Below are 26,899 nucleotides of genomic sequence, written 5' to 3'. Positions count from 1 at the left end.
ATGACTGACCCACCGCCAAACCGGTCATGCTGGAGGATGTTGCAGGCAGCAGCACGTTCTCCACGGCGTCTCCAGACTCTGTCACGTCTGTCACGTGCTCAGTGTGAACCTGCTTTCATCTGTGAAGAGCACAGGGCGCCAGTGGCGAATTTACCAATCTTGGTGTTCTTTGGCAAATGCCAAACGTCCTGCACGGTGTTGGGCTGTAAGCACAACCCCCACCTGTGGACGTCGGGCCCTCATACCACCCTCATGGAGTCTGTTTCTGACCGTTTGAGCAGACACATGCACATTTGTGGCCTGCTGGAGGTCATTTTGCAGGGCTCTGGCAGTGCTCCTCCTTGCACAAAGGCAGAGGTAGCGGTCCTGCTGCTGGGTTGTTGCCCTCCTACGGCCTCCTCCACGTCTCCCGATGTACTGGCCTGTCTCCTGGTAGGCCTCCATGCTCTGGACACTACGCTGACAGACACAGCAAACCTTCTTGCCACAGCTCGCATTGATGTGCCATCCTGGATGAGCTGCACTACCTGAGCCACTTGTGTGGGTTGTAGACTCCGTCTCATGCTACCACTAGAGTGAAAGCACCGCCAGCATTCAAAAGTGACCAAAACATCAGCCAGGAAGCATAGGAACTGAGAAGTGGTCTCCACCTGCAGAACCACTCCTTTATTGGGGGTGTCTTGCTAGTTGCCTATAATTTCCACCTGTTGTCTATTCCATTTGCACAACAGCATGTGAAATTTATTGTCAATCGGTGTTGCTTCCTAAGTGCACAGTTTGATTTCACAAAAGTGTGATTGACTTGGAGTTACATTGTGTTGTTTAAGTGTTCCCTTTATATTTTTGAGCAGTGTATATTATATATATTCCTAGTTAGCAACCAGGAAATGGCGGAGCGATTTCTGTAGTGCACCCATATATAAAACAATGAGACATATATTTCAATGAGACAGATATGTAATGGTTGTATAAATGTGAAGCATCCGGTTGACGTTTCCACTTACCACCAAATTTGGTAGTGAGAGGACGCCCACTGGCCGGAAGTGGGATATGTATTTTGGCCGACATTCTGCAAATTTTCTCATCGATGAAACATTTGATCTTAATACAGTTTTATGTTTGCAAAACCAGAATATTGTAGTGACCCGCACAGACAGCTGTGTGTTATGTGTTAGGCTAGTAGGTGGTTGTGTTGTACTTACCAGTACCCAGTGTTCGCGGGGTCCGACATGCCAATCAACCTGCTATCTGCCAATCACGGGAATGTCTGGAATGTTCTGATGCCGGGCATCCTGGCGGTTGGCGGAGTGGCGTGGAGGGGGGATGGAGCATTGGAAGGTAAGACCAGGTTTAGCCTTTGTTCTCTCTCTTACGTCTGGCCTTCACAGTTGAAGGTCACGGTTGGCTTGTGGGGTATCTTTCGTTTACTTGGCGTGGGCTATGGCCAAACAGTAGCCTGTGTAAAGTTGGGTTAATAAACCGTCGATTCGTAAACTCAACCCTCTGTCTGGGCAATTGTTCCTTTATGATCTAGTCAGGTCATTACAATATGTTATGAACAGAATGGACTAAGTTTTGTAGACTTTATCCTAAATAATAAAGTTGTGCTGTTTAGAATGAGTAATTGGGGCTCCCGAGTGGCAAAGACACTGCATCTCAGCATTGAAGGTGTCACTACAGACACCCTGGTTCGAATCCAGGCTGTATCACAACAGGCCGTGATTGGGAGTCCCATGGGGCACGCACAACTGGCAAAGCGTCGTCCGTCATTTTAAATAATAATTTGTTCTTTAACTGAATTCCCTCGTCACAGAGTAGGCCTTCCTTAACGGAAATATGCAGATACTAGAACACGCCAATAGAATATCACTAGCGCGTGCTTGGCTCTGCCCACCTCCTTGTTTGTTCTGCCCACTATGACTCATTGTTTCCATTGGAAACAACAAGCTGTGATCTATCGTGGTTTATCCTTGGTACACCTTTAATCGGATCTCTATGGTGACGACACAGAATACGTCATGCAAATTCTCGTCTCTTGCTTTTGGCGTCACTAGAGCGACACATGCGGCTGTCTTTTTTCTACCTACCGCAGCAGAACTCGAGCTGGTGAAGTTGTCGATTTCATTCGTATATTGTGAAAACACGCACAAAAACCATGGAAGTAGCCACCGTACCGCGCACGAGGCGTCTGTTGAAGGAGGAAGACATGACCAAGATCGAGTTTGAGACCAGCGAGGAGGTCGATGTTACTCCTACTTTCGACACGATGGGCCTACGAGAGGATCTCCTCCGTGGGATATACGCATACGGTAGGGCCGGGGGTTTGTTTGGGACAGTGGGCCCCATATAGGCAGCTAACGTTACCCAAGTAAGTTATTTGAACACATTTTCTGTACTTCATGATTCAGTTTTACACTCAGAACCAACACATACTGCGAGTGTTGGATGAAAAAAGCCTGACTGTTGTATTTGTTTTTCATTAGTTAGCGTTAGCCAACTAACGTTACCTAGTTAATAATTCGTTTCATTGAACCTAGCTAACTCGCTACCTAGCTAATGTTAGCTAACTAGCATGCCTCACCTCCTTTAGTATTTAGTACATGTTGCATTTTCCTCACTTGTTGATTAATATTTTTGTGTGAGCATTTTGCTCTGCATGTGCCGCCATCTGTTCTAGCCACTGATAATAACATTTGACACGAACAGTCTGCACAACTGGAAAAGTATTCAGTACTACCAGCTATATTTTCCAGTTGCTCAAAGGATTACATGAATAGTATGTAGTGTTCATGGAACTATTTCACTGGAAAGGATCATGGGCCTACATGTTTTTTTAAAGTATTTTTTAAAATACATTTTTACCTTTTATTTAACTAGGCAAGTCAGTTAAGAACAAATTCTTATTTTCAATGACGGCCTAGGAACAGTGGTAACTGCCTGTTCAGGGGCAGAACGACAGATTTGTACATTGTCAGCTCGGGGTTTGAACTTGCAACCTCCCGGTTACTAGTCCAACGCTCTAACCACTAGGCTACCCTGCCGCCCACATAATTAACCACCTTTTATTTCTTATTCTCAGGATTCGAGAAGCCTTCCGCAATCCAACAAAGAGCAATTAAACAGATCATCAAGGGTAGAGATGTCATTGCACAGTAAGTAATGACTGTTTACGCTGGAGAAATACAATGTCCAGAGCCACACAATATACTTAAATGTTTGGAACTTTGGCTATTCACCAGGGGTGTATTCATTAGTCGGATTCTGTTTTGTCTTTTGCAATGGGGGGGCGGCATGTGGGCTACCTGAATTGGTCCAGTAGAAACAAAATGTATACATTTTGGAGTAGGGATGCACAATATATTGGTGAACCTATCGGAATCTGCCAATATTAGCTAAAAAAAAGTCAACAACGGTATCTGCTGATGTGTAGTTTAACGGCGATGTAAAAAAACCGATGTCAAAGCTGACGTGCATACCTATAATAACGTAGGTACATGATGTAATGACGCCACGTAAAATGTTGCGATACACCAGCAACACAGCATTCCTAACCTAGCCCACAATGTCTGCTGAGTGGATCGAGCAGTCATTTGAAAAAGTAAGAACGATTCAAAGGCGAAATCCATTAACGCCAAGATAATTGAATTCATTGCCCTTCACAATCAACCGTTCTCTTGCCGTGGGTGATGTTGGCTTTTGCAGTCGAGCACCTGTACACACTGTTACCAAGTGCGCTATTGTTCAGCTGTTGCCCTACCGGAGTTGCACAGTAATAGCGTAACTGCTATTAGCTTCACGATATACTATGGAATGCCGTTTTGGTCTTTGCGTGTCACATGACACTATTTGACAATCGCACTATTTCATACGTTAAATAAGCTTTTAAGTTGATATGTCAAAACAGTTCTATCATAGAATGTTGTGTGTTCTGAATTTGCACATGCAAGCTTCACACAGCTGTGAAGAGTTTACGCAAATATTAGCATTGTAGAGCTCTTATCGCGGGACTGTGACTGTGAAGTCACCTCCCCAGTCAGCCTATTGTATGTATTGACATTCATTTTGCACTGTACAGCTTTACCTAAGGATTTGGGATCAATGAAATGGGCTAACGGTCTACTCAATACCTAAGATATTTTTCCCAACGTTCTCCTCAGTTATCAGACTCCAAAACATCATGGCAGTATTGTTTTTCCTCTGGAATAGTGGTCAATACACATAGGTAGACAATAATAAATGTGTCTCAATTCATTTGTTTCAGAGTCCCGCAATAAGAGCTATGATGCTAATGTTCTCTGGGTGTCACTGAGAAGACTGATACCCCATGTCATTGATCCACAATCCATAGATAAGGCTGTACGGTGAAATAAGTATGCCCCAATGCAGTTCTAAAGTATAATACATCCAGTGTAATTTCAAAGGTTTTTGTCAAACTAATAAATTATTGTATTTTGTTGATTTTATATAACATTCCAACCTCATTCGTTCAGCATGATCTATTCAATTATGGCATAATTCTACTATTTGTATGCATTTGAATCCCTGTCAATGACACACTTTTATTTTGAAGGCTAACTGCAAAGTCCACCATTGTGGCTAATCCTTATTGTGGCTAGCTTCACATAGATGGGTCAGACCACCATTAATCAAATAAGACCTGTCTCATAAATCAGGGCTATTTTAGATGATGACACCTAGCTATATAGTTAGCTAGCTAACTATATAGCTACAGAAACAGATTGTCGTTTTGCTATATTTTGGGGAAGAACATTGTTTGCATCCATGAGCTAGCTAGCTGTTTTTTTTATGACCAGCATTGTAGGTGCGCGAGACAACTTTACCAGCATTATAGCAAACGTATCGATTAATCGTTGTGACATATTAACTTGTTAAATTATGTAACGTGCAGTCATTCAGGTCCTGATTGGTCAACAAGCTTAATTGACAGGTGAATCTTTTTTGACACGCAAAGACCCAAATGGCGTTCCATAGAAATCCTGGTTGAGAATGAAACGACTAAACAAATGAACATTGGAACAGCACAGCAAGTAAGTGAACGAAATAGGTTTTTGATTATGTTTTGCTGATAATGGGGGCATAACATAAATGCCAACAAAATAACTTTTTGGTCAGTGTGGTGTGTGTAACCTTTAGTTAACTAGGCAAGTCAGTTAAGAATAAATTCTTATTTACAATGACGGCCTACCCCAGACGACACTGGGCTAATTGCGCTATGGGGACTCCCAATCACGGCCGGATGTGATACCGCCTCGATTCGACCCAGGGACTGTAGTGACGCCTCTTGCACTGAGATGCATTGCCTTAGACCGCTGTGTGTCTGTGTTAACTATTTAACTGTACTATAGAATGTTTAAAAGGCTGTTAAATATCGGGTATTGTTTGTTTTTTTGCCATGGAAAAATATCGGTATCGGTCAAAAAATTCATGTCGGTGCGTCACTAATTTGGAGTAAACAGTTTCCAACCTAATGATTATAAATACTCCCCAAGGCCATTGTTCAAATGTTTATCATGGCTGTTGAATACCATCTTTCTCTGTTCTTCAACACCTTTCTTTAGGTCTCAGTCAGGAACAGGAAAGACTGCCACGTTTTGCGTATCAGTGCTGCAGTGTCTTGACATTCAGGTATTTGAGTAAGGTTATGTGCAGACTAGGGCCCGTATCCAGCGTCTCAGAGTAGGAGTGCTGATCTAATACCAGTTTTTCCTTTTAGATCATAGTTAATCATTTTATATCAACGTGTAGGATGAGATACTAGATCAGCACTCTTACTTTGAGAGGCTACATGAATACAAGCCCTGTTGTAGGTACTATCATCACATAGCAGTTTTGGATCATCTAACATTTTGTGACATTTTCTCTCGCTTTGAATATGTGGAGTTTGGTCAATGTGAGCAAAGTTATTTTTTTGTTGGTTTTGTCACAGGTGCGTGAAACCCAAGCACTGATCCTGGCTCCCACCAGAGAGTTAGCTGGACAGATACAGAAGGTATGTGACTGAATATCAAGTGTCTTCTGATGGACTGGGGAAAACTGCTTTGGGAGATGAGGGTTGTTTGTGTTCAGTAGGACACACAGTAACAAAATGTAAAGTGTTTCTATTGGGCAGGTTCGGGGTCCTGTTCATTCATCAGAACGCTGTGCAACAGAAAATGGGAACAAGTGTTTATTTGATATGTTTAGATTGTACCTTTTTGTTTCAAAACATTTTCTCCTGTTGTATGCCGACTGAACACGGCCCAGATCGGAACATTGGCAAAGGTTTGAATTGGTGAAAACCTTGGCTGGAGGGAGTTTCCACCATTGTTAAATCTGTGACGGGGAGTGTGCAAGTGCACATTCCGGTAGAAGAGTAGACAATTTGGATGCAACCATTGTCTCCTATTATTCAGATGTTAAAATCCCTTCACCCCTTTCTAGGTGCTCCTGGCCCTAGGTGACTACATGAACGTCCAGTGTCATTCCTGCATCGGAGGGACAAACGTGGGTGAGGACATCCGCAAACTGGACTATGGCCAGCACGTGGTAGCAGGGACCCCTGGGAGAGTGTTTGGTGAGTTCCCTGGACCCTAACCTTCTAGTATCCAGAGGTATGAATGTCTGTGTCTGCCCAGCTAAGAAGACTAGATATTTATTATCTCTTAGAATTCTGTCACAGGAATCAAAACTGAATTTCGCTGTTTCACTTCGTGGGTTTAGTCTGGATTAGAGGTCGACCGATTCATCGGAATGGCCGATTAATTAGGGCCGATTTCAAGTTTTCATTTTTTTTACACCTTTATTTAACTAGGCAAGTCTGTTAAGAACAAATTCTTATTTTCAATGGCGGCCTAGGAACGGTGGGTTAACTGCCTTATTCAGGGTCAGAACGACAGATTTGTACCTTGTCAGCTCAGGGATTCGTTTTTACAACCTTCCGGTTACTAGTCCTACGCTCTAACCACCTGCCTTACATTGCACGTGGCAGGCTGACTACCTGTTATGCGAGGGCAGCAAGAAGCAAAGGTAAGTTGCTAGCTAGCATTAAACTTATCTAATAAAAAACAATCAATCTTAGCATAATCACGAGTTAACTACACATGGTTGATGACATTACTAGTTTATCTAGCGAGTCCTGCGTTGCATATAATCGATGCAGTGCCTGTTAATTTCTCATCGAATCACAGCCTACTTCGCCAAACAGGTAATGATTTAACAAGCGCATTCGTGAAAAAGGCACTGTCGTTGCACCAATGCGTACCAAACCATAAACATCAATGCCTTTCTTTAAAATCAATACATAAGTATGTATTTTTAAACCTGCATATTTAGTTAATATTGCCTGCTAACATGAATTTCTAATAACTATTGAAATTGTGTCACTTCTCTTGCGTTCCATGCAAGCAGAGTCAGGGTATTTGCAGCAGTTTGGGCCGCCTGGCTCGTTGCGAACTGTGTGAAGTTCATTTATTCCTAACAAAGACCGTAATTAATTTGTCCGAATTGTACATAATTATGATATAACATTGAAGGTTGTGCAATGTAACAGCAATATTTAGACTTATGGATGCCACCCATTAGATAAAATACGGAACGGTTCCGTATTTCACTGAAATAATAAACGTTTTGTTTTCGTAATGATAGTTTCCAGATTTGACCATATTAATGACCAAAAGCTTGTGTTTCTGTGTGTTATCAGTATGACTGGGCAGTGGTAGGCAGCAGCAGGCTGTAAGCATTCATTCAAACAGCACTTTCGTGCGTTTTGCCAGCAGCTCTTCGCTGTGCTTCAAGCATTGAGCTGTTTATGACTTCAAGCCTATCAGCTCCCGAGATTAGGTTGGTTTAACCGATGTGAAATTGCTAGCTGGTTAGCGGGGTGCACACTAATAGCGTTTCAAACGTTACTCGCTCTGAGACATGGAGCCACGGCTTTTGTGGAGCGATGGGTAACGATGCTTCAAGGGTGGCTGTTGATGTGTTCCTGTTTCAAGCCCGCGTAGGGCCGAGGAGAGTGACGGAAGCTATACTGTTACACTGGCAATACTAAAGTGCCTATAAGAACATCAACAGTCAAAGGTATATGAAATACAAATCGTATAGAGAGAAATAGTCCTATAATAACCTAAAACTTCTTACCTGGGAATATTGAAGACTCTTGTTAAAAGGAACCACCAGCTTTCATATGTTCTCATGTTCTGAGCAAGGAACTTAAACGTTAGCTTTCTTACATGGCACATATTGCACTTTTACTTCCTTCAACACTTTTTTTTGCATTATTTAAACCAAATTGAACATGTTTCATTATTTATTTGAGGCTAAATTGATTTGATTGATGTATTATATTAACTTAAAATAAGTGTTCATTCGGTATTGTTGTAATTGTCATTATTATAAATACATTTTAAAAAGGAATCTGCCTATTTAATCGGTATCGGCTTTTTGGGGCCCACCAATAATCGGTATCGGCGTTGAAAAATCATAATCGGTCGACCTCTGGATCTGCCTTCATTGAAACGGTTTGTACCTTTATGTAATGAGGCATACTTACGACAAAAGTAAAGTCAAGAAAATCAGTGTTTGCACTGTTTGTAACCTGGCTCAGTCCTCCAGTGTGAGCTATGGGTTCCATTCCAGTGCCACAGTAAAGCCCAGAGATTGGCAGAGGTTCAGTACGTCTTATACCGTTGCTCTGTTCACTCTCTGGGAACATGACCCCCCCCCTCCATGTAACACAGACAGGGGAAAGAAGGATAGTAAATCAATGACTTATGGTGCCACCCAATCACATCTTTCACATGATTTACCTGAGACCAGAACATTTCAAAGGAAGATAACCAGAAAATATGCACGAGTAGACAATCATGACATGGGCTCCCTGTAGTCACCAAGGGTTGTGTCTTCAAAGTCAGAGTATGAATTGAGAAGATTCCCCTCCATAATGCAGGCACTGCTCTCTCTGTTCTTTAGATATGATCCGCAGGAGGAGTTTGAGGACGCGTGCCATCAAGATGCTGGTGCTGGACGAAGCAGACGAAATGCTCAACAAGGGTAAGCCAGACACGTTGTTGTGCATTACAAAGATGAAACGAAAGACCTCTTCCAGTTGTGTGTTTCTGGTCTCCTGTTGCCCAAAAAACAACAAGAACATGAGGTCAGGTGGTAAAGCAGGATAAGTTTCAGGGCTGCTTTGTCGTTCCCCCTGCACACATCAACTAGTTTCCAACTATCCCTGTGCAACCCACGGCAGGCAGGGATGCTTGGTCTCAGACACTTTTGCACAGGAAAGTCGTTTTGACGGTCTGCGCGACTTTTCCCAGAAAGTGTAGTGTAATATGAAGGGGGAACTGAATATCTTTCCCGTCCGGCAGGATTCAAAGAGCAGATCTACGACGTGTACCGGTACCTGCCCCCCGCCACCCAGGTCTGTCTGATCAGCGCCACGCTGCCCCATGAGATCCTGGAGATGACCAACAAGTTCATGACCGACCCCATCCGCATCCTGGTCAAACGGTGAGTCAAGCGTTACTCGGCTGTATATTAGGATGTACCACCCTGGTTTCTATTCTAGTGGAACCAACCTGGTCGCTGTGCTAAGACTCGTTCAAGTTGTGAACTCTAGGGGGCAGCATTGTGTAATGTATACAAGGAGGGAAGTAAATCAGCCGGTCCTAAATCACTCCCTACCCCATGGCCCTAACCCTTTGTTTCTGCAGGTCTGTAAGGTGGAAGCAATATAGTGGATGCTCCACCACTGAACTGCTTATACGTATCCAGACCCTATACATCTGCAATCATCCAGGGGTTAGGGGCGAGGGGTTGGGAGTGATTTGGGACCGATTTAGTCTGAATACATGTACTTAGTCTGAATACAAACCTCATATAGTCATCAGAGAATCAGCCATGCTTAAATCGAAAAGGCCCCCACCGTTCCTGTGGGACCTTTCAGAAGAGAAAAGAGAAATGCTCCGTCTTATCTATACCACTATTTCTGATTTATTATTTAGCCGAGTCAAGGAAATCTTCCCTTTGGCACTGTTCGTAACCTGGCTCAGTCCTCAGTGTGAGCTGTGGGTTCCATTCCAGTGCCACAGTAAAGCCCAGAGAGTGACAGGGGTCCGGTACGTCTTGTACCGCTTCTCTGTTCGCTCTCTGGGAACATGAAACAAAAACACTTTTTGGGGCCTTTGCGCCCTGCTTAGAAAAGATTATATGGAAGGAAAGAAAGGAGTTGACTGGAATAGGAAGACCTGCACTCACTGGAAAAAGTATTTAGATGTGTTCCTTTTCTTTAGCAGCAGAAGAGGTCCAATACTGAGTTAACCCCTCTCTTCCTTTTCCCTATCCCAGTGATGAGTTGACTCTAGAGGGCATCAAGCAGTTCTTCGTGGCAGTAGAGAGGGAGGAGTGGAAGTTTGACACCCTGTGTGACCTGTATGACACCCTCACCATCACACAGGCTGTCATCTTTTGCAACACCAAGCGGAAGGTCTGTACACAACTAAAACAAAGTTACATTTATTGCGAGGTTGTCCCTAAACACTGATCTTCGGTCAGTTTTGCATTTTCCCCAATAATAGTTAGTTGGGATTAAGGGAGGGGAAGCTGATCCTAAATCTGTGCCTTAGGAGAAACTTCACTGAAACTACTTGGGTTGTTGGCAGCTGTTGACAGTTGTATGTTTTTCCTCCTAGTGAGTACTGTCTCCCTTAGCCTATATGTACTGGTAAAAAATAGGGATGGGCAGGAGTACTCCATTGAAAGTTTGTATTCGGTCGGTAATGTGTACTTGACATTTTTAAATGCAACTATTTAGCAGGTTCAATTTATAAGCACTGTCAATGTCCCGACACCAAGATGTTTGCTTGTGGAATATGTCAAGTGCAGTGAAGATATGTTGCGTATCGTTTTCAGTTTTGTATCAGAACCAAATGCATTCTTTGAAATGCCCACCATTGTTAGGAAAAAAATGAAGTGGTCCCAGCTATTTTGTCGTGCTTCCGTCTCCCCAGGGCCAACATGCTTTGACATTGTTAGTTTGACCAATGAATGCCAGTGTTTCCTCAACCTCTCATTGAACACCGATGAATGTCATGATAATCTTTGTTTGCACTGTTAGTAACCTGGCTCCGTCCTCAGTGAGAGCTGTGGGTTTCATTGCAGTGCCGCGCTAAAGCCCAGAGAGTGGCAGGGATCCAGCACGACTTGTACTGTTTCTCTGTTCACTCTCTAGGAACATAAAGCCCCGTCAAAGGATGTGTCCTAAATGGCGCGCTATTCCCTACATTGTGTATTTCAGGGAGCATGTTTGGCATGATCCCTGAAATGCATTGTCATACGTTTGGCCTGAGCCTCTATCTGTCCTCGCTCTGCTCGCGATAGGTTGACTGGCTGACTGAGAAGATGAGGGAGGCCAACTTCACTGTTTCCTCCATGCACGGAGACATGCCCCAGAAGGAGAGGGAGTCCATCATGAAAGAGTTCCGGTCCGGTGCCAGGTAATGATGAAATAGTCTGTTTTAGCATCCCAATCAATCTTTGAAGGCTATTCAATAAGTTAATTGACCTTTTTATTCATTTTTTCATTTTGGGTGTGTGACCACTGGGTCAATATTTATCAATAGTGAATGTGCTCTCGTGTCAGTAGTTACTTTGTCATATTTCTATGAGAAAGTTGAAGCTGGTCTTACACTTAACTTTTTTAATTTATTTTTTATTCTCCGTGTGCAATCACCAATAATTTGCACATCTAGATGTATATCTGACTTGTTTGATGGCCAGAGACGTTAACTTAGCTTAGTTGGTCGAACAGTCTCTTAGCAGGAAGAACATTTATATCCTATTATATGACAATGTACTGTATCGCCTGGATTCTTTCTGGTCCACCTGATAGAGAATGTTGTCTTTCATATACAATACCGGACAGTTTCCCACACTAGATAAAGCGTACTAGTGGACTGAACACTTAAATTAACATTCTTCATTGCACTGTTCGTAACCTGGCTCAGTGAGAGCTTTGTTCCATTCCTGTGCCACAGTAAAACCCAGAGAGTGGCAGTGGTCCAGTACGTCTTGTACTGTTTCTCTGTTCACTCCCTGGAAACATGTCTACGCATTCCCAGGGGTGGACTTGGGTCGTATTAATTGGTGTACACCGTAGCAAAACATTTAGCAAAGTTCAGATAGTCCCTCTCTGTTTGAACCCGTTTAGTTTCAAGTGAATACGACCTTGGTCTGGCCTAACGTGGATCTCCTCTTCCCCCCCACCCCGTAGCCGAGTGCTTATCTCCACTGATGTGTGGGCCCGAGGTCTGGACGTGCCCCAGGTGTCCCTCATCATCAACTACGACCTGCCCAACAACAGAGAGCTGTACATCCACAGGTATGTCTGGCTGCCCAGCTCAGAGAACTACTATGCATACCTAATATCGCTTAGTTTCTAATGTGGCTATTCGGACAACGGTGAAGTCGACAAAATCACCTGGCTCAGTCCTCAGTTTGAGCTGTGGGTTCCATTCCAGTGCCACAGTAAAACCCAGAGAGTGGCAGAGGTCAAGTACGTTGTGTACCTTTTTCTCTGTTCAGTCTTTCAGGACACTAAAAGCCTATTTTTATGGTCAATCCGACATCTGTAGTGGTCGTACAGCGTTTACAGCGATGCAGACTCCGCAGAAGTCAGAGCATTCATACTTGCTCTTTGGGGAGCTGTCATACGCATCCAATAAATTGGTCTGTGCCGCACCACTCGTAGTGATACAAAACTAATCGCTATAGCCATCCAGCTAGTTGTGAACAACTGGCTAAACGAAAAGACAAGACCTTACCTCTTCAGATGTTGGCGTCCGTTTCCCGGTGATTGACATAGGAGCTCAGCCAAGATGGCATTAAAAAGGCTGCACCGTTTTCCCACCTGTATCTGTCCTGAATCTCCACATTGCCCCCAGCGAAATGTGCCTACATTTAGGCTGTTAATGTGTTTCGCACTGTTAAGGTAAAAATGAGTCTAATGCTTGTTTGAATGTCAACCCCAATACATGTTTGTGTCATCAATCAACTGCATTACAGTTAAGAATGACTGACTACCACCACCGATTTCTGTATGCTAGCTATGCTACCAGATTATACAAACAGGAGTTAGCATTTAGCAGTCACTTGTTCTAAACTTGGAAAAATGTCTAAATGTTATGCAGTGAAAACAGCCAAATATATCCAAATCGGATTTTAGTAACCACATTCGGGTCCTGTTAGAGTACATCAATCATGACGGTTTTGACATCCACTTGATCAGATTTGTTGAATGTAGGCCAATCCAGTGCCCTTCGCTCCCCCATGGTCTGCATTCCATTGATCTCTTTTACCTCCCTGATCTCTTTCCAGGAGCTTCTGGCCCGCATAGTCGGATTAAGCAAAAATCGGGATGTCAGGGCAAAGATTTACTGGTGTTTATGTCCCTCAACCTCCTCTCTTCATAGGATTGGCCGATCGGGTCGTTACGGCCGCAAGGGTGTGGCCATTAACTTTGTGAAGAATGACGACATCCGTATTCTCCGTGACATTGAGCAGTACTATTCCACGCAGATCGATGAAATGCCAATGAACGGTAAATTACCATTTGTAAATCTTCTGTCTGAGTATTTAATTGACAATGTTTATGTTTAGTATTGCTGTTTTGGTTCAAGCAACTACATGTAAGTGTTCAGTTTTGTTTCAACCATATACTGGGTTTACAGATTTATGGCCATATATACCTGGGGTTCTTTTACAAAAACAGGCATTGACATTAGATGGCTGTCATTAACATTACATTTGTTCTCCTCAGTGGCTGACCTGATCTAAGGCACAGGTGACGGAAGTGGAGAGACCGCTTTGAATACACTTTGGACCCCTTTTTATTTACTGTTAGAATTCTTGTCTCATTTGTTTTGTTTTTAATAGTCGCTTTGGAACAGCCTTCGAATACTATTGTATTCTTAGGGAAATGCCTACTGCAACCATCAGTTGTTTTGTAAATAAAGAACATTTTGTTTCCCATTTGAATGCAGGTTCATTTCTTTTCCCTGTTTTTAAAGGGGCAATCCGGGATTTTGAAAAAACAACGAAATGGGTACCCCAACCATTTTGTTTTGATAAACATCAAAAGGATTGGGCTGGAAAAATGTAACAACTCTCAAATTCATAGAAAGGGCTATGGTTGCAAGGACTGACCATACATCCTTGAGATCAAAAGTGTAGTTTTAACCATGTTATGAGGCTATAGTATTTGTTTACAATTCCATTCTGTGTGATGTGGTAGATGGATTAACTAAGATCTATTACTTTACAATCACGTCTTCTGTTAGACTTCTATAGGGCTCCAGGTGCAACTCAGTCTTATGGCAGGATTCAATCCAATGTTTGTTATAGTGAATTGGACGGCCAACCAAGGTTTCATGTAAATGCAATTTCCCAGGTGTTTGCAGTGATTCCATTCATGGATCCCTGCTAATTTTGGCCCATGCGTGAATTACCTTTAAAAAAAGACGCTGTGTCTACTGTCTTGTGCGCTGCTCTATAAAGTGCCTTGGATTGAAATACGGCCAAGATTTCTTTCTTTTTTTTATTTACCAGATACGTTGTTTGATAATGGTGACATGGATGACCGTGATGATGAATGAGGGTGTATGTGATGGCATCTCTGACTGGGATGATGGAGTTGGTAAAGCTGAGTTTACTGTTGTATGTACTGGAAAATATGCATGATAAATTGAGTAATCCATAGGGCAGTGGTTCTTAAGTGATTTTGGTCTCGGGACCCATATTTCAGTGTGTCACCTCAGTAGTGACCAAATACTTGCGCAGGTGGAAAATTCATCAAAAGTTTGGATTTGTTTCAAAATGCAATGTGGGAAACTATAAGGCTCTATTGATTTAATAAATGTAACAAAAAAAACAAATGCTTTGCAGAAGGGCACTACTACAGATGTTTTACCTTTGTCAGCTCTGGTATTCAAACCAGCAATTTTTTGGTTACTGGCCTAACACTAACCTTGAGGTCACCTGCCACCATATTAACTGGAAACATTTTTTTCCTTTTCAATAATTCCATACTGCTCAACCTCCCACCACTCAATTTTGGTTGAGAATCGCTGCCCGCACTACAGATGGCTGGCAATATTGGTATAGGACTAGTAAAGGCCCAGTGCAAGACTTTTGTGAAACAATTTTTTTTTTTTTTTGTATTTCCCGCGGCTATGCTCGTGTCTCGGAGCCCCCATTTGATTCTGTTAGTCACTCTCCCTCAGATATACTAGTCAAGGTAAAATGTGTAGAATTGCAGGAAATTAGCTGCAAAAACGTTCTGTGATCGAATCCCTCTACGTATTTTACTTTTTCATTCCGGTGCGGAGTTAGTGTAGTGGCTAATTGTATAGCTAATAGGCTATGTTTGTAGACCGACTGAAGTGGATAAAGCTACAGCAGTCAATGACTGGGTTCTTTTTTTTCTTCTCCAAATAGCATTTGAGTTTGTCAGTTGTATAAAAATGCCGTAAATGAGCTTCAGTTGGCTTAATTTTTTTACGTAATGTGAAGACAGGAGGATGGGCAGAGCTTATTGATGTCACATTCCTTTTACTGATAACATTGTTTCTGAAACCTTTTTCAAAGTTGGATTTCCAAGCGGTAAGGGATGGAAGACCAACACCTTGGTTTAGGCAGTGGTGGGAAAAGTATGACATTTTTGTACTCGAGTAAAAGTAAAGAAACCTTAATAGAAAATGACAAGTAAAAGTCACCCAGTAAAATACTTAGTTGAGTAAAAGTCAAAGTATTTGGTTTTAAATATACTTAAGTATCAAAAGTAAATGTAATTGCAAGTATAAATAATTTCAAATTGCCTAAATTAAGCCAGGGGCACATTACAACATGCAGATAATTTATGAACTAAACATTTGATACAGTAGGAGGACCAGGGAAGTTCTATGGATAAGTGTGTGAATTGGACCATTTTCCTGTCCTGCTACGCATTCAAAATGTAACGAGTACTTTTGGGAGTCAGGGAAAATCTATGAAAAAGTACATGATTTACTTTAGGAATGTAATGAAGTAAAAGTTGTCAAAAATGTAAATAAAGTACAGATTACCCCAAACTACTTTAGTAATACTTTACATTATTTTTACTTAACACCACTGAGATTAGGGACGGACCGACATCAAGGAAGGGACCATTTCAATCTGAGTGGTATCAATGGAAAGACTGAGGCTGCGCTGCTAGCAGTAGACACTGCTGCTTCCCCTGCCTGCTATTCTCCACCAGCGACAGCGTGTGACCAAGAGACGGTTATTGAGACTTGAACAATTTGCCTATAGCACCCAACAAGCATGAGAAATCTTTGTCTCACATCCAAAGGCAGATCGCTTTTAAGACATTTTCCAGTTTACGGATAGATTTTAGCGGCCAGGGACCTGAAGTGATTGCATATGCCTGGTTTACATTTGCTCCCTGGTAAAAGAGAACCGTTAGATTTTTACGTGTCTATGTAATTAATACTGCATGCTAATACCTTGGGTAGCCTACCTAGGTAAATGGGAGTTGGCATTTCGTGGCAATGATGTGGAACTATTACATGCTTTTTCTGAACAAAATAGACAGCAACCCATTTAGAGGCTGCCACCATGTTTGCTTTTTGCCCATGGCCTATGATTGAATTTTCAATTCAACTGATGCGCTCTTCAGTCTTCTGCAGAACAAAGAGATGAACAAATCAAATTTTATTTGTCACATACACATGGTTAGCAGATGAACATGGGTTTCTTCCGTACCCGTATCAGCAACACAATGAAAGCATTGGAACGGCAGCGACTAGACTTTGATAGTTTCTATGGGCGATTTCAGAAAAAACGTAATGAACTGGGTCTGGCATGACGCTCCTAGTAAACATTCAGAGTATTATAACCTACCGGACAACATCAATGTTCCCAGGATAGCCAGGTTTGACCACGTTGGTGAACTTAATTTCCTTGGCTTAGTTCAATGCCAAAAATGTCACAAAAGTTCGACACCAGCAAACGTGCCTGTCAAAATATGCCAAGTATTTCGATTTCGTTAGATGTAAGGCTTATTTTGTCGTATTGTACAGTTCACAAATTGTACGAGACAAATCACCTGGACAGCTCCTCAGCTTTTTGTTCCAGGCAGGGCCGTAACCACATATGAGCACACCGAGGTCCGGACCTCAGCAATTTGTTTTAATAAAAAATGTAGAGGCTCATTTGGCGTTTCAACTTAAAGTTGAGTTAGAAAAGTAGAAAACGCAGGGTACAATTTCGAAACTTAGTTGTGCATCAGCAGTTTCCTATTGTTATATGCCACTCAATTAGGGGCAGATCGCAATTTACTGGGGAGGGTTGTTAAACTATATTTTTTGATTTGAGGAGGGTTGTGTTTTTTTATTGGACACAGTGGAGGGTAATACTTTTCCCCCCAGGTTTACATTTGCTCTTTTGCAGGTTTTACACTCTAATTTCTTCCACCCTAGCCAAATTTCCTTGTCTGCTTGCAATCGCCTCCCCAATATCAAGGTCTTTTGGTACTTCCCTTATACCACAGGTCAGTATAGTCTACCAGTCTAACGGTCTATCCAACCCTCTATCCACCATTCATTGTGGGGCTTGGGGCTCCAAAGTGGCACAGCAGTCTAAAGCACTGTATCTCAGTGCAAGAGGCATCACTACAGTCCCTGGTTCGATTCCAGGCTGTATCGCATCTGGCTGTGATTGGGAGTCCAATAGGGCGGCGTACAATTGGTCCAGCATCGTCCGGGGTAGGCCGTCATTGTAAATAAGAATTTGTTCTTAACTGACTTGCCTAGTAAAATAAACGTTAAATAAAACAACTAAAAATAGTGCAGTGAGAATTTTAATTGAATAACGTCGCAAAGCCCTGTAATTTGAATGTTTCATTCAATTGGGATAAGCTGTGGGTCTACTCTTGACAGTTTAGAAGGTCTAGAAAGGCAGAGTAGCAGGCAATTTGTGCGTGTATGTACATCATTTCAGAAAATGTTGTGCGTTTTTGTGTGACTTAATTCATGGGAACAGACACATTTATGTGCTGCTTAATTCGTTCGAAAATACCCATTTAACCAGTAGGCTGGTTACGCACAAGCCTTTACAACAACCATAGATGCGATAGCCTATATTTAACTTGTGTTCTCTCTTTAGGTCTAATTCAACGTTATGAATATACAGACATTTTGTCTTTATCTAACTGTGTTTTAAAATGTGTAGTTGTATGCCTATATGTAGTGTTTTAGACTTGCTGAACAGAATTTGTGAGAAAAGACACATTTACGTGGATTAAGACACTTAATCCGTGGGAAAAATTGTTTTATTAATACCAATACTGTTTTCTATGCTTGATTTCACTTAATACTTGGGATACTGGGGCACTTGTAATCAGAAAGGCCCTTGTTACAGATCATCATTCTCCCATGTTGTCCAAAATACAATGTGGCCACATACAGTTGAAGTCGGAAGTTCAATTTGGTAGCATTGCCTTTAAATAGTTTAACTTGGGTCAAACGATTCTGGTAGCCTTCCACAAGCTTCCCACAATAAGTTGGATGAGTTTTGGCCCATTCCTCCTGACAGAGCTGGTGTAACTGAGTCAGGTTTGTAGGCCTCCTTGCTCACGCACGCTTTTTCAGTTCTGCCAATACATTTTCCATGGGATTGAGTTCAGGGCTTTGTGATGGCCACTCCAATACCTTGACTTTGTTGTCCTTCAGCCATTTTGCCACAACTTTTGAAGTATGCTTGGGGTCATTGTCCGTTTGGAAGACCCATTTGCGACCAAGCTTTAACTTCCTGACTGATGTCTTGAGATGTTCGCTTCAATATATCCACATAATTTTCCTTCCTCGTGATGCCATCAATTTTGTGAAATGCACCAATCCCTCCTGCAGCAAATCACCCCCACATCATGATGCTGCCACTCCCGTGTTTCACGGTTGGGATGGTGTTCTTCGGCTTGCAAGCATCACCCTTTTTCCTCCAAACATAATGATGGTCATTATGGCCAAACAGTTCTATTTTTGTTGCATCAGACCAGAGGACATTTCTCCAAAAAGTATGATCTTTGTCCCCATGTACATATGCAAATCATAGTCTGGCTTTTTTTAATGGCAGTTTTGGAGCAGTGGCTTCTTCCTTGCTGAGCGGCCTTTCAGGTTATGTCGATATAGGACTTGTTTTTACTGTGGATGTAGATACTTTAGTACCTGATTCCTCCAGCATCTTCACAAAGTCCTTTGCTGTTGTTCTGGGATTGATTTGCACTTTCCACACCAAAGTACGTTCATCTCTAGGAGACAGAATGCGTCTCCTTCCTGAGTGGTATGACGGCTGCGTGGTTCCATGGTGTTTACACTTGCGTACTATTGTTTGTAGAGATGAACGTGGTACCTTCAGGTGTTTGGAAATTGCCCCCAAGGATGAACCAGACTTGTGAAGGTCTACAATTTATTTTCTGAGGTTTTGGCTGATTTCTTTTGATTTTCCCATGATGTCAAGCAAAGAGGCAGTGAGTTTGAAGGTAGGCCTTGAAATACATCCACAGGTACACCTCCAATTGACTCAAATGATGTCAATTAGCCTATCAGAATCTTCTAATGCCATGACATAATTTTCTTGAATATTCCAAGCTGTTTAAAGGCACAGTCAACTTAGTGTATGTAAACTTCTGACCCACTGGAATAGTGATACAGTGAATTAGAAGTGAAATAATCTGTCTTTAAACAATTGTTGGAAAAATGAATTGAGTCATGCACAAAGTAGATGTCCTAACCTACTTGCCAAAACTTTAGTTTGTTAACATGAATTTTATGGAGTCGTTGAACAACAAGTTTTAATGACTCCAACCTAAGTGTACGTGAACTTCAGATTTCAACTGTATGCTCCCGGCAGGCCCAGTTGTTCAAGAAAAGCTTAACACAGGTTTGCCTCCTCTCCAATCCGAGTGGCTATTCCTCGCGGATCTAGAACCTAACTTTTCAATATAGCCTAAATATTTATACTTTTACTTTTTCAATTTATTTATTACCTTTGATATGTGGCATAACAGAACCAGTAACCATGTTTTTTTTAAAAATCTGATTAGGCTACTTCAAAAGTAGGCAGAAGCATGTTCATCCAAAATATAATTCCAGCATCCTCAAAATGGCTTAACATTAACCAGATTTCCATTCAACCTTTTTATGCAAGTAAAGTAGCCTATATGAATTTGACCTTTTGGGTAGGATTCATGAGTTTCATATGAAGAATAATTTTGGTGTGGTGAATAATTTGAATTCAACAATCCCTACATCAATTTATATTATGAGCAATTTAAGGGATGGGAATATTACATTTACATTTTGACAAAGTCCTCTTTCTTACTTGATAGCCTAGGCAGCCGATAGAGGGCACTTGATCTGCACTATCATCTAGGTTTGATGTGCCTAGCTGGTAATGCACTCGTGTCCCCATGGACTGGCTCGTACATAAAGCATCATCACTTTCAGGCTGCAAAGGCATAATTTCCTTCCTAAACTAAATTTAAAGGTGGGCTGACCCCACCAAAAAAGAGGAAAAATATTTGTCCGGTCTTAATAAAACATTTTCCACCAACATTTTAAGATTTTCTGACAATTTAGGATGTTGCACACACTTGGCGTACTTGAGGTGGCTAATATTTGGTTTGTGACATTTCTACAAACCAAATAATATCCTCTCAACTCTATAATGTCATTCCTTAGCATATTAATAATAGTCTAAATAAAGGCTTTCAGGATGTGGAAAAAATATGTATTGCTATGGAGTTGTTTTAGATATTTTTTATTCTATACTGAACAAAAATATAACTGCAACATTCAACAATTTCAAAGATTTTAAGGAAATCAAGTCAATTGAAATAAATGCATTAGGACCTAACCTATGGATTTCACATGACTGGGAATACAGATATGCATCTGTTGGTCACAGATACCATAAAATAAAAGGTAAGGGCGTGGATCAGAAAACCAGTTAGTATGACCACCATTTGCCTCATGCAGCACGACACATCTCCTTCGCATAGAGTTGACCCGGCTGATGATTGTGGCCTATGAAATGTTGTCCTACTCTGTGCGAAGTTAGTGGATATTGGCGGGAACTGGAACACGCTGTAGTACACGCTGATCCAGAGCATCCCAAACGTCCTCAAAGCTTGACATGTCTGGTGAGTATGCAAGCCATAGAAGAACTGGGATCTTATTCAGTTTCCAGAAATTGTATACAGATCCTTGTGACATGGGGCTGTGAATTATCATGCTGAAACATGAGGTGATAGTGGCGGATGAATGGCATGACTATGGGCCTCAGGATCTCTTCATGGTATATCTGTGCATTCAAATTGCCATCAACAAAATGCAATTGTGTTTGCTGTCCGTAGCTTATGCCTGCCCATACCGTAACCCCACCGATTTGGTGCACTCTGTTCACAACGTTGACATCAGCAAACTGCTCACCCACACGACGTACAATTAAAACCGGGATTCATCAGTGAAGAGCACACTTCTCCAGTGTGCCATTGGCCATCGAAGGTGAGCATTTGCCCACTAAAGCCGGTCACGATGCCAAACTGTAGTCAGATCAAGACCCTGGATAGCACGCAGATGAGATTCTCTGAGACAGTTTCTGACAGTTTGTGCAGAAATTGTTTGTTTGTGCAAAACCAGTTTAATCAGCTATCCGACCCTGCAAGTGAAGAACCCGGGGGAGGTCCTGGGCTGGTGTGGTTACACGTGGTCCACGGTTGTGAGGCCGGTTGAACGTAACTGCCAAATTTTCTAAAACGATGTGGATGCGGCTTATGGTAGAGAAATTAACATTCTAGCAACAGCTCTGGTGTACATTGTGTTGTGTGACAACCCCATTTTAGAGTTGTCTTTTATTATCCCCAGCACAAGGTGTACCTGTGTAATGATCATGTTGTTTAATCAGCTCCTTGATATGCCAGACCTGTCAAGTGGGTGGATTATCTTGGCTAAGGAGAAATGCTCACTAACAGGGATGTACATGTGTAAAGAAATAAACTTTTTGTGTGTATAGAACATTTCTGGGATCTTTTAAGCCTGTAACGTAACATGTGGAAAAAGGGAAGGGGTCTGAATACTTTCTGAATGCACTGTAGGTAGTCGATAGAAATGGCTTACTATTCCTCGCCAGGAGAGGGTGTAATCCCCTCGGGGGTTAAAAAAGTACTTGACCTAGGCCAAGGAGGGTTGTGGAATCATTCATGTTCCAGACAGTCTTGAAGGTAGCTATTGAAGTGATGTGTTATTTAAGTTGAGCAGAGTTCAACTCCAATTCACCATTAACGTTAGAGGCGGCAGGTAGCCTAGCTGTTACGTGAGTTGGGCCAGTAACCAAAACGGTCTCTGTTGAAGGTAGTGGATCTTCCAGAAGGACAACAACCCCAAACAACCATCAAAAGAAACTTGAAATGGTTGAAGAAACACTGGACTGTTCTGGAGTGGCCAGCGAAGAGTCCAGACCTGAATCATATCCATAATCTACGGTGAGAACTGAAAACAGCAGTTGGTGGAGGGCACCCCTCAAACATTGAAGAATTAGAGCAGTTTTCTGCTGAATAGTGGGCCAAATTGGAAGTAAATAGGTGCAGCAAGGTCATTTAGGGCTACAAAAAAACATTTGTTGGCAGTTATCTTGGCCAAAGACTGCATCCAAGTACAAGTACCAAGGTGACAATAATTTAGTCCATGCTATTTGTCTTTATTTTCTCAATTAAAATTCTAAACTTAAGTTTACAATAACAACAAAAATTCTGCAGTGTTGAAAATCCAATAAGGTGTGGAGAAAAGTTTTCTTTTTCATTTCAAATGTATTTATAAAGCCCTTTTCCCATCAACAGATGTCACAAAGAGCTTATACAGAAACCCAGCCTAAAACCCCAAACAGCAAGCAATACAGATGTAGAAGCACGGTGGCTAGGAAAAACTCCCTAGAAAGGCAGGAGACTCAGAAGAAACCTAGCGAGGAACCAGGCTCTGAAGGGTGGCAGTCCTCTTCTGGCTGTGCCAGGTGGAAGAGTACATGGCCATTAAGGCCAGACTGTTCTTCAAGATGTTCAAAAGTTCATAGATGACCAGCAGGGTCAAGTAATAATCACAGTGGTTGTAGAGGGTGTCAGGAGTAAATGTAAGTTTGTTTTTTCATAGCTGATCATTCAGAGATTGAGAGGTCGAGACGAAACAGCAGGTCCGTGACATGGTAACACGCCCGGTGAACAGGCGTCCCATAGCCGCAGGCAGAACAGTTGAAACTGGAGCTGCAGCTCAAACAGGTGGACTGTGGGCAGCCAGGAGTCATCAAGCCAGGTAGTCCTGAGAAATGGTCCTCCAGGAGGAGAGGGATAATTACAGGGAGCATACTTCAATTCACACAGGACACCAGAAAACACAGGATAATTACACCAGCTATAACAGACTGACCCTAGCCCCCCGGAACATACACTATTGCAGCATAGATACTGGAGGCTGAGATGGGTGGGTCGGGAGGCACTGTGGCCCTGTCTGACAATACCCCCGGACAGGACCAACCAGGCAGGATATAACCCCACACACCTTCCCAAAGTGCAGCCCCTACACCGCTAGAGGGATATCAACAGACCACCCACAAAGATCTCCTTCACCACACAAACCCGGACAGGAAGATTACGTCAGTGACTCAACCCCCTCAAGTGATGCACCGCTCCTAGGGACGGCATGGAAGAGCACTAGTAAGCCTGGGACTCAGACCCCGTAATAGAGGCAGAGAATCCCAGTGGAGAGAGGGGAGCCGGCAGACAGCAAGGGTGGTTTGTCTCTCCAGTGCCTTGCCGTTCACCTTCGCACCCCTGGGCCAGACGACACTCAATCATAGGAACTACTGAAGAGATGAATGTTCAGTATAGGCTTAAAGGTTGAGACCGAGTCTGCACCTCTCACATTAATCTCTCACATGAATCATGTTTACATATCTCGCCTGGAAAATATGTTTCCTGCACAATTTTCCCCCTCATAAAGCTCTTTTGTGGAATAATTCAGACATAACTGTAAGGAATAAGTCATTGTTCTACCCCAGCTGGCATGAGAGGAATATTGACTTTGTCCTTGATATTTTTGACAAGGGTAATATTCTCACATATGAACAATTTATAACACTGAAAGAGTTTCCAATACCTTTCAGAGAGTTTATTTCTGTGATCAAAGCCCAGTGGTCTAACTACACTTATGAAAAGTCATCTTAATTTTGGGAATGATCACAAAGTTTATCCAGAACTCAGATTGGAAGGCGTGGGCTTACTTGAGAAATCTTGTTGTAATAATCTTGTTGTAATATATAAGACAAATTCTTCATTCACAAAACCAACTTACACCGAGAGGAAAGTTTTTCTGGAACATTGTCTGACATTGTCTGGAAAAATGCATGGTTAAGACCATACAAATACTGTATACCAAACAAAGTTAAGGAAGTGCACTTCAACATTTTGCATAAGATATATCCATGTAATTCTATGATGTCCAAATGTGTGGCTATTGATGATATCTGCGTTTTCTGTGAAAAAGGTGAGAATCTGTCTCACTTGTTCTTTGAATGTAAATTTGTGTCCGAATTTTGGGAGAACCTTGCAAAGTACTTATTTACCATTATGAACATTGCCTATAATTTGAACATAAAATATATATGTTACTATTGCAATGATAACAAAACCACTGAAATGATTGTTAATTTGTTTTATTCTTGTTGCCAAATACTTTACACACAAACAAAAATTCCAAAATTACCAATTTTTCTGATTGAATTGAATTATCTTATTAAAACACTAACCCTAGTGAATAACAAAAAGAATAACATCTTCATGACTCATTATAATAAGATATTTTCAGAGTGAATATAATTGCACTTAAATTGTTTATTTTTTGTATTTTATTTATAATTTTTGTATGTTTGAGCATTGTTAATACCTGTGTTTGGTTTGCTACACATGTTTGATGTAGCAATCAATGTAAGTTGATTTTTGTATTATGAATAATAAAAAATAAAAAACTTGGTTAGCGTGCACAGGAGTCGCTGGTACGCGATGAGACAAGGATATCCCTAACCCGGACGACGCTAGGCCAATTGTGCGTCGCCCCATGGACCTCCAGGTCGCGGCCGGTTACGACAGAGCTTGGGCGCGAACCCAGAGTCTCTGGTAGCACAGCTGACGCTGTGCTGCGAAGGTCGAAACACAACCCAGCCAAGCCACACTGCTTCTTGACACAACTTAACCCAGAAACCAGCCACACCAATGTGTCAGCATGCATTGCGCTCGGCCCGCCACAGGAGTCGCTAGTGTGCAATGGAACAGAAATATCCCTGCTGGCCAAACCCTCCCCTAACCTGGACGATGCTGGGCCAATTGTGCGCCGCCCCATGGGTCTCCAGGTCACGGCCAGCTGCGAGAGCCTGGACTCGAACCAGGTTCTCTAGTGGCACAGCTAGAACTGCGCCACCCGGGAGGCCATTTTTTGTTTTTAGGTGGAGACTGCATCGAGGGTATTTCGCAAGGTTAAATTTAGATCCTCAGGTGGTTAACCAACTTCTGTAATCCAACGTCCTTGGGTAGGTGGAGGAAGGACATCTATGAATCTTTGGGTTGTCTGAGAATGTATAGCACGGCTTTGGATAATCCTTGTTTGGGGTCTGAGCAGCTTATTTGTTGCGATTGTGAACATAATAAAATGGTGGTCCGATAGTCCAGGATTATGAGGAAAAACATTTCGATCTACAGGACAAAACTAAATCCAGGGTATGACTGTGGCAATGCAAAGGTCCAGAGACATGTTGGACAAAACCAACTGAGTCGATGATGGCTCCGAAAGCCCTTTGGTTTGGGTCTGAGGACTTTTTCATGTGAATATTGAAGTCACCAAAAATGTGATTATCTGCCATGACTACCAAGGTGCGATAGGAATTCAGGGAACTCCGAGAGGAACACTATATACAGCCCAGGAGGCCTGTAAACAGTAGATATAACTTGTCATAAATGTTAGCAACACCTCTGCCTTTGCGAGACATGGTCACTAGTGTAACCAGGAGGTGAGGCCTCATTTAACACAGTAAATTCATCAGGTTTAGGCATGTTTCAGTCAGGTCAATCACATCAAGGTGTTGATCAGTGATTAGTTCCTTGACTATGACTGCCTTGAAAGTGAGGGATCTAACATGAAGTAGCCCTATTGTGAGATATCAAAATCTCTTTCAATAATGACAGGAATGGAGTAGGTCTTTATTCCAGTGAGATTGCTCAAGCAAAACACTGCCATGTTTAGTTTTGCCCAACCTAGATCGAAGCAGACACGGTCTCAATTGGGATAGCTGAGCTGACTACACAGACTGTGCAAGTGGTAGACTCCACTAAGCTGGCAGGGTGGACAGCACCCCATCTCATTGTGGAGAAAGAGAGAAGATTATCAACTTCCTCACTATTACACCATGAAGCCACAATTAAAGAATTTACTTTCCCAAATTGTACCCATCCCTGGGTCAACATTCTTGCCCTGTACAGCAAATTTGTACAAATGGCATACAACCAATGGAAGCTGGTGGGATGAGCTATAGGATGGGCATATTGTAATGGCTGGAATGGAATAGAACAGTATCGAACACAAACGTATGGAAACCACACTTGACACCATTCCAGCCCTGACAATGAGCCCATCCCTCTATAGCGCCGCCCACCAGCCTCCTGTGCATACAACTTGTGATACAATGGAGTTTCTGCACAAAAATTACAGGTGTTGTGAAGACACCAATCAATGGCCATGTAAACATTGCATATCAGTTGTCACAACCA

General features: G+C 42.2%; 1 protein-coding gene and 2 non-coding genes across 3 annotated transcripts; all 3 read left to right on the top strand.

Annotated features, from left to right (window-relative positions):
* The first annotated feature begins 2,010 nt into the window (after window positions 1–2,010).
* LOC112230416 (eukaryotic initiation factor 4A-III) lies at window positions 2,011–14,037 on the top strand. The gene is made up of 12 exons (XM_024396711.2): window positions 2,011–2,309; window positions 3,080–3,152; window positions 5,580–5,646; window positions 5,948–6,010; window positions 6,442–6,574; window positions 8,971–9,051; window positions 9,372–9,513; window positions 10,351–10,489; window positions 11,383–11,498; window positions 12,275–12,382; window positions 13,473–13,600; window positions 13,820–14,037. Exons 1-12 carry the CDS (start codon window positions 2,156–2,158, stop codon window positions 13,834–13,836), a joined length of 1,221 nt encoding a protein of 406 aa, XP_024252479.1. The 5' UTR covers window positions 2,011–2,155; the 3' UTR covers window positions 13,837–14,037.
* Window positions 8,581–8,715, top strand: LOC112230475. The gene has a single exon (XR_002950337.1). It is a non-coding gene; the product is annotated as a small nucleolar RNA SNORA54 (small nucleolar RNA).
* Window positions 10,031–10,164, top strand: LOC112230474. The gene has a single exon (XR_002950336.1). It is a non-coding gene; the product is annotated as a small nucleolar RNA SNORA54 (small nucleolar RNA).
* Window positions 14,038–26,899: the final 12,862 nt, after the last annotated feature.

This window comes from Oncorhynchus tshawytscha, linkage group LG32 (assembly GCF_018296145.1).
Source record: "Oncorhynchus tshawytscha isolate Ot180627B linkage group LG32, Otsh_v2.0, whole genome shotgun sequence".
Taxonomy (NCBI): Eukaryota; Metazoa; Chordata; class Actinopteri; order Salmoniformes; family Salmonidae; genus Oncorhynchus; species Oncorhynchus tshawytscha.
The sequence above is the reverse complement of the archived record's forward strand: the minus strand, read 5'-3'. Positions and strand labels throughout refer to the sequence as shown.

Coding starts and splice junctions, on each gene's coding strand:
- LOC112230416 (XM_024396711.2), top strand. CDS start 2,156: ATGGAAGTAGCCACCGTACCGCGCACGAGGCGTCTGTTGAAGGAGGAA. Junction 5,647..5,947: donor TGCAGTGTCTTGACATTCAG/GTATTTGAGTAA, acceptor GTTTTGTCACAG/GTGCGTGAAACCCAAGCACT. Junction 9,514..10,350: donor ATCCGCATCCTGGTCAAACG/GTGAGTCAAGCG, acceptor TCCCTATCCCAG/TGATGAGTTGACTCTAGAGG.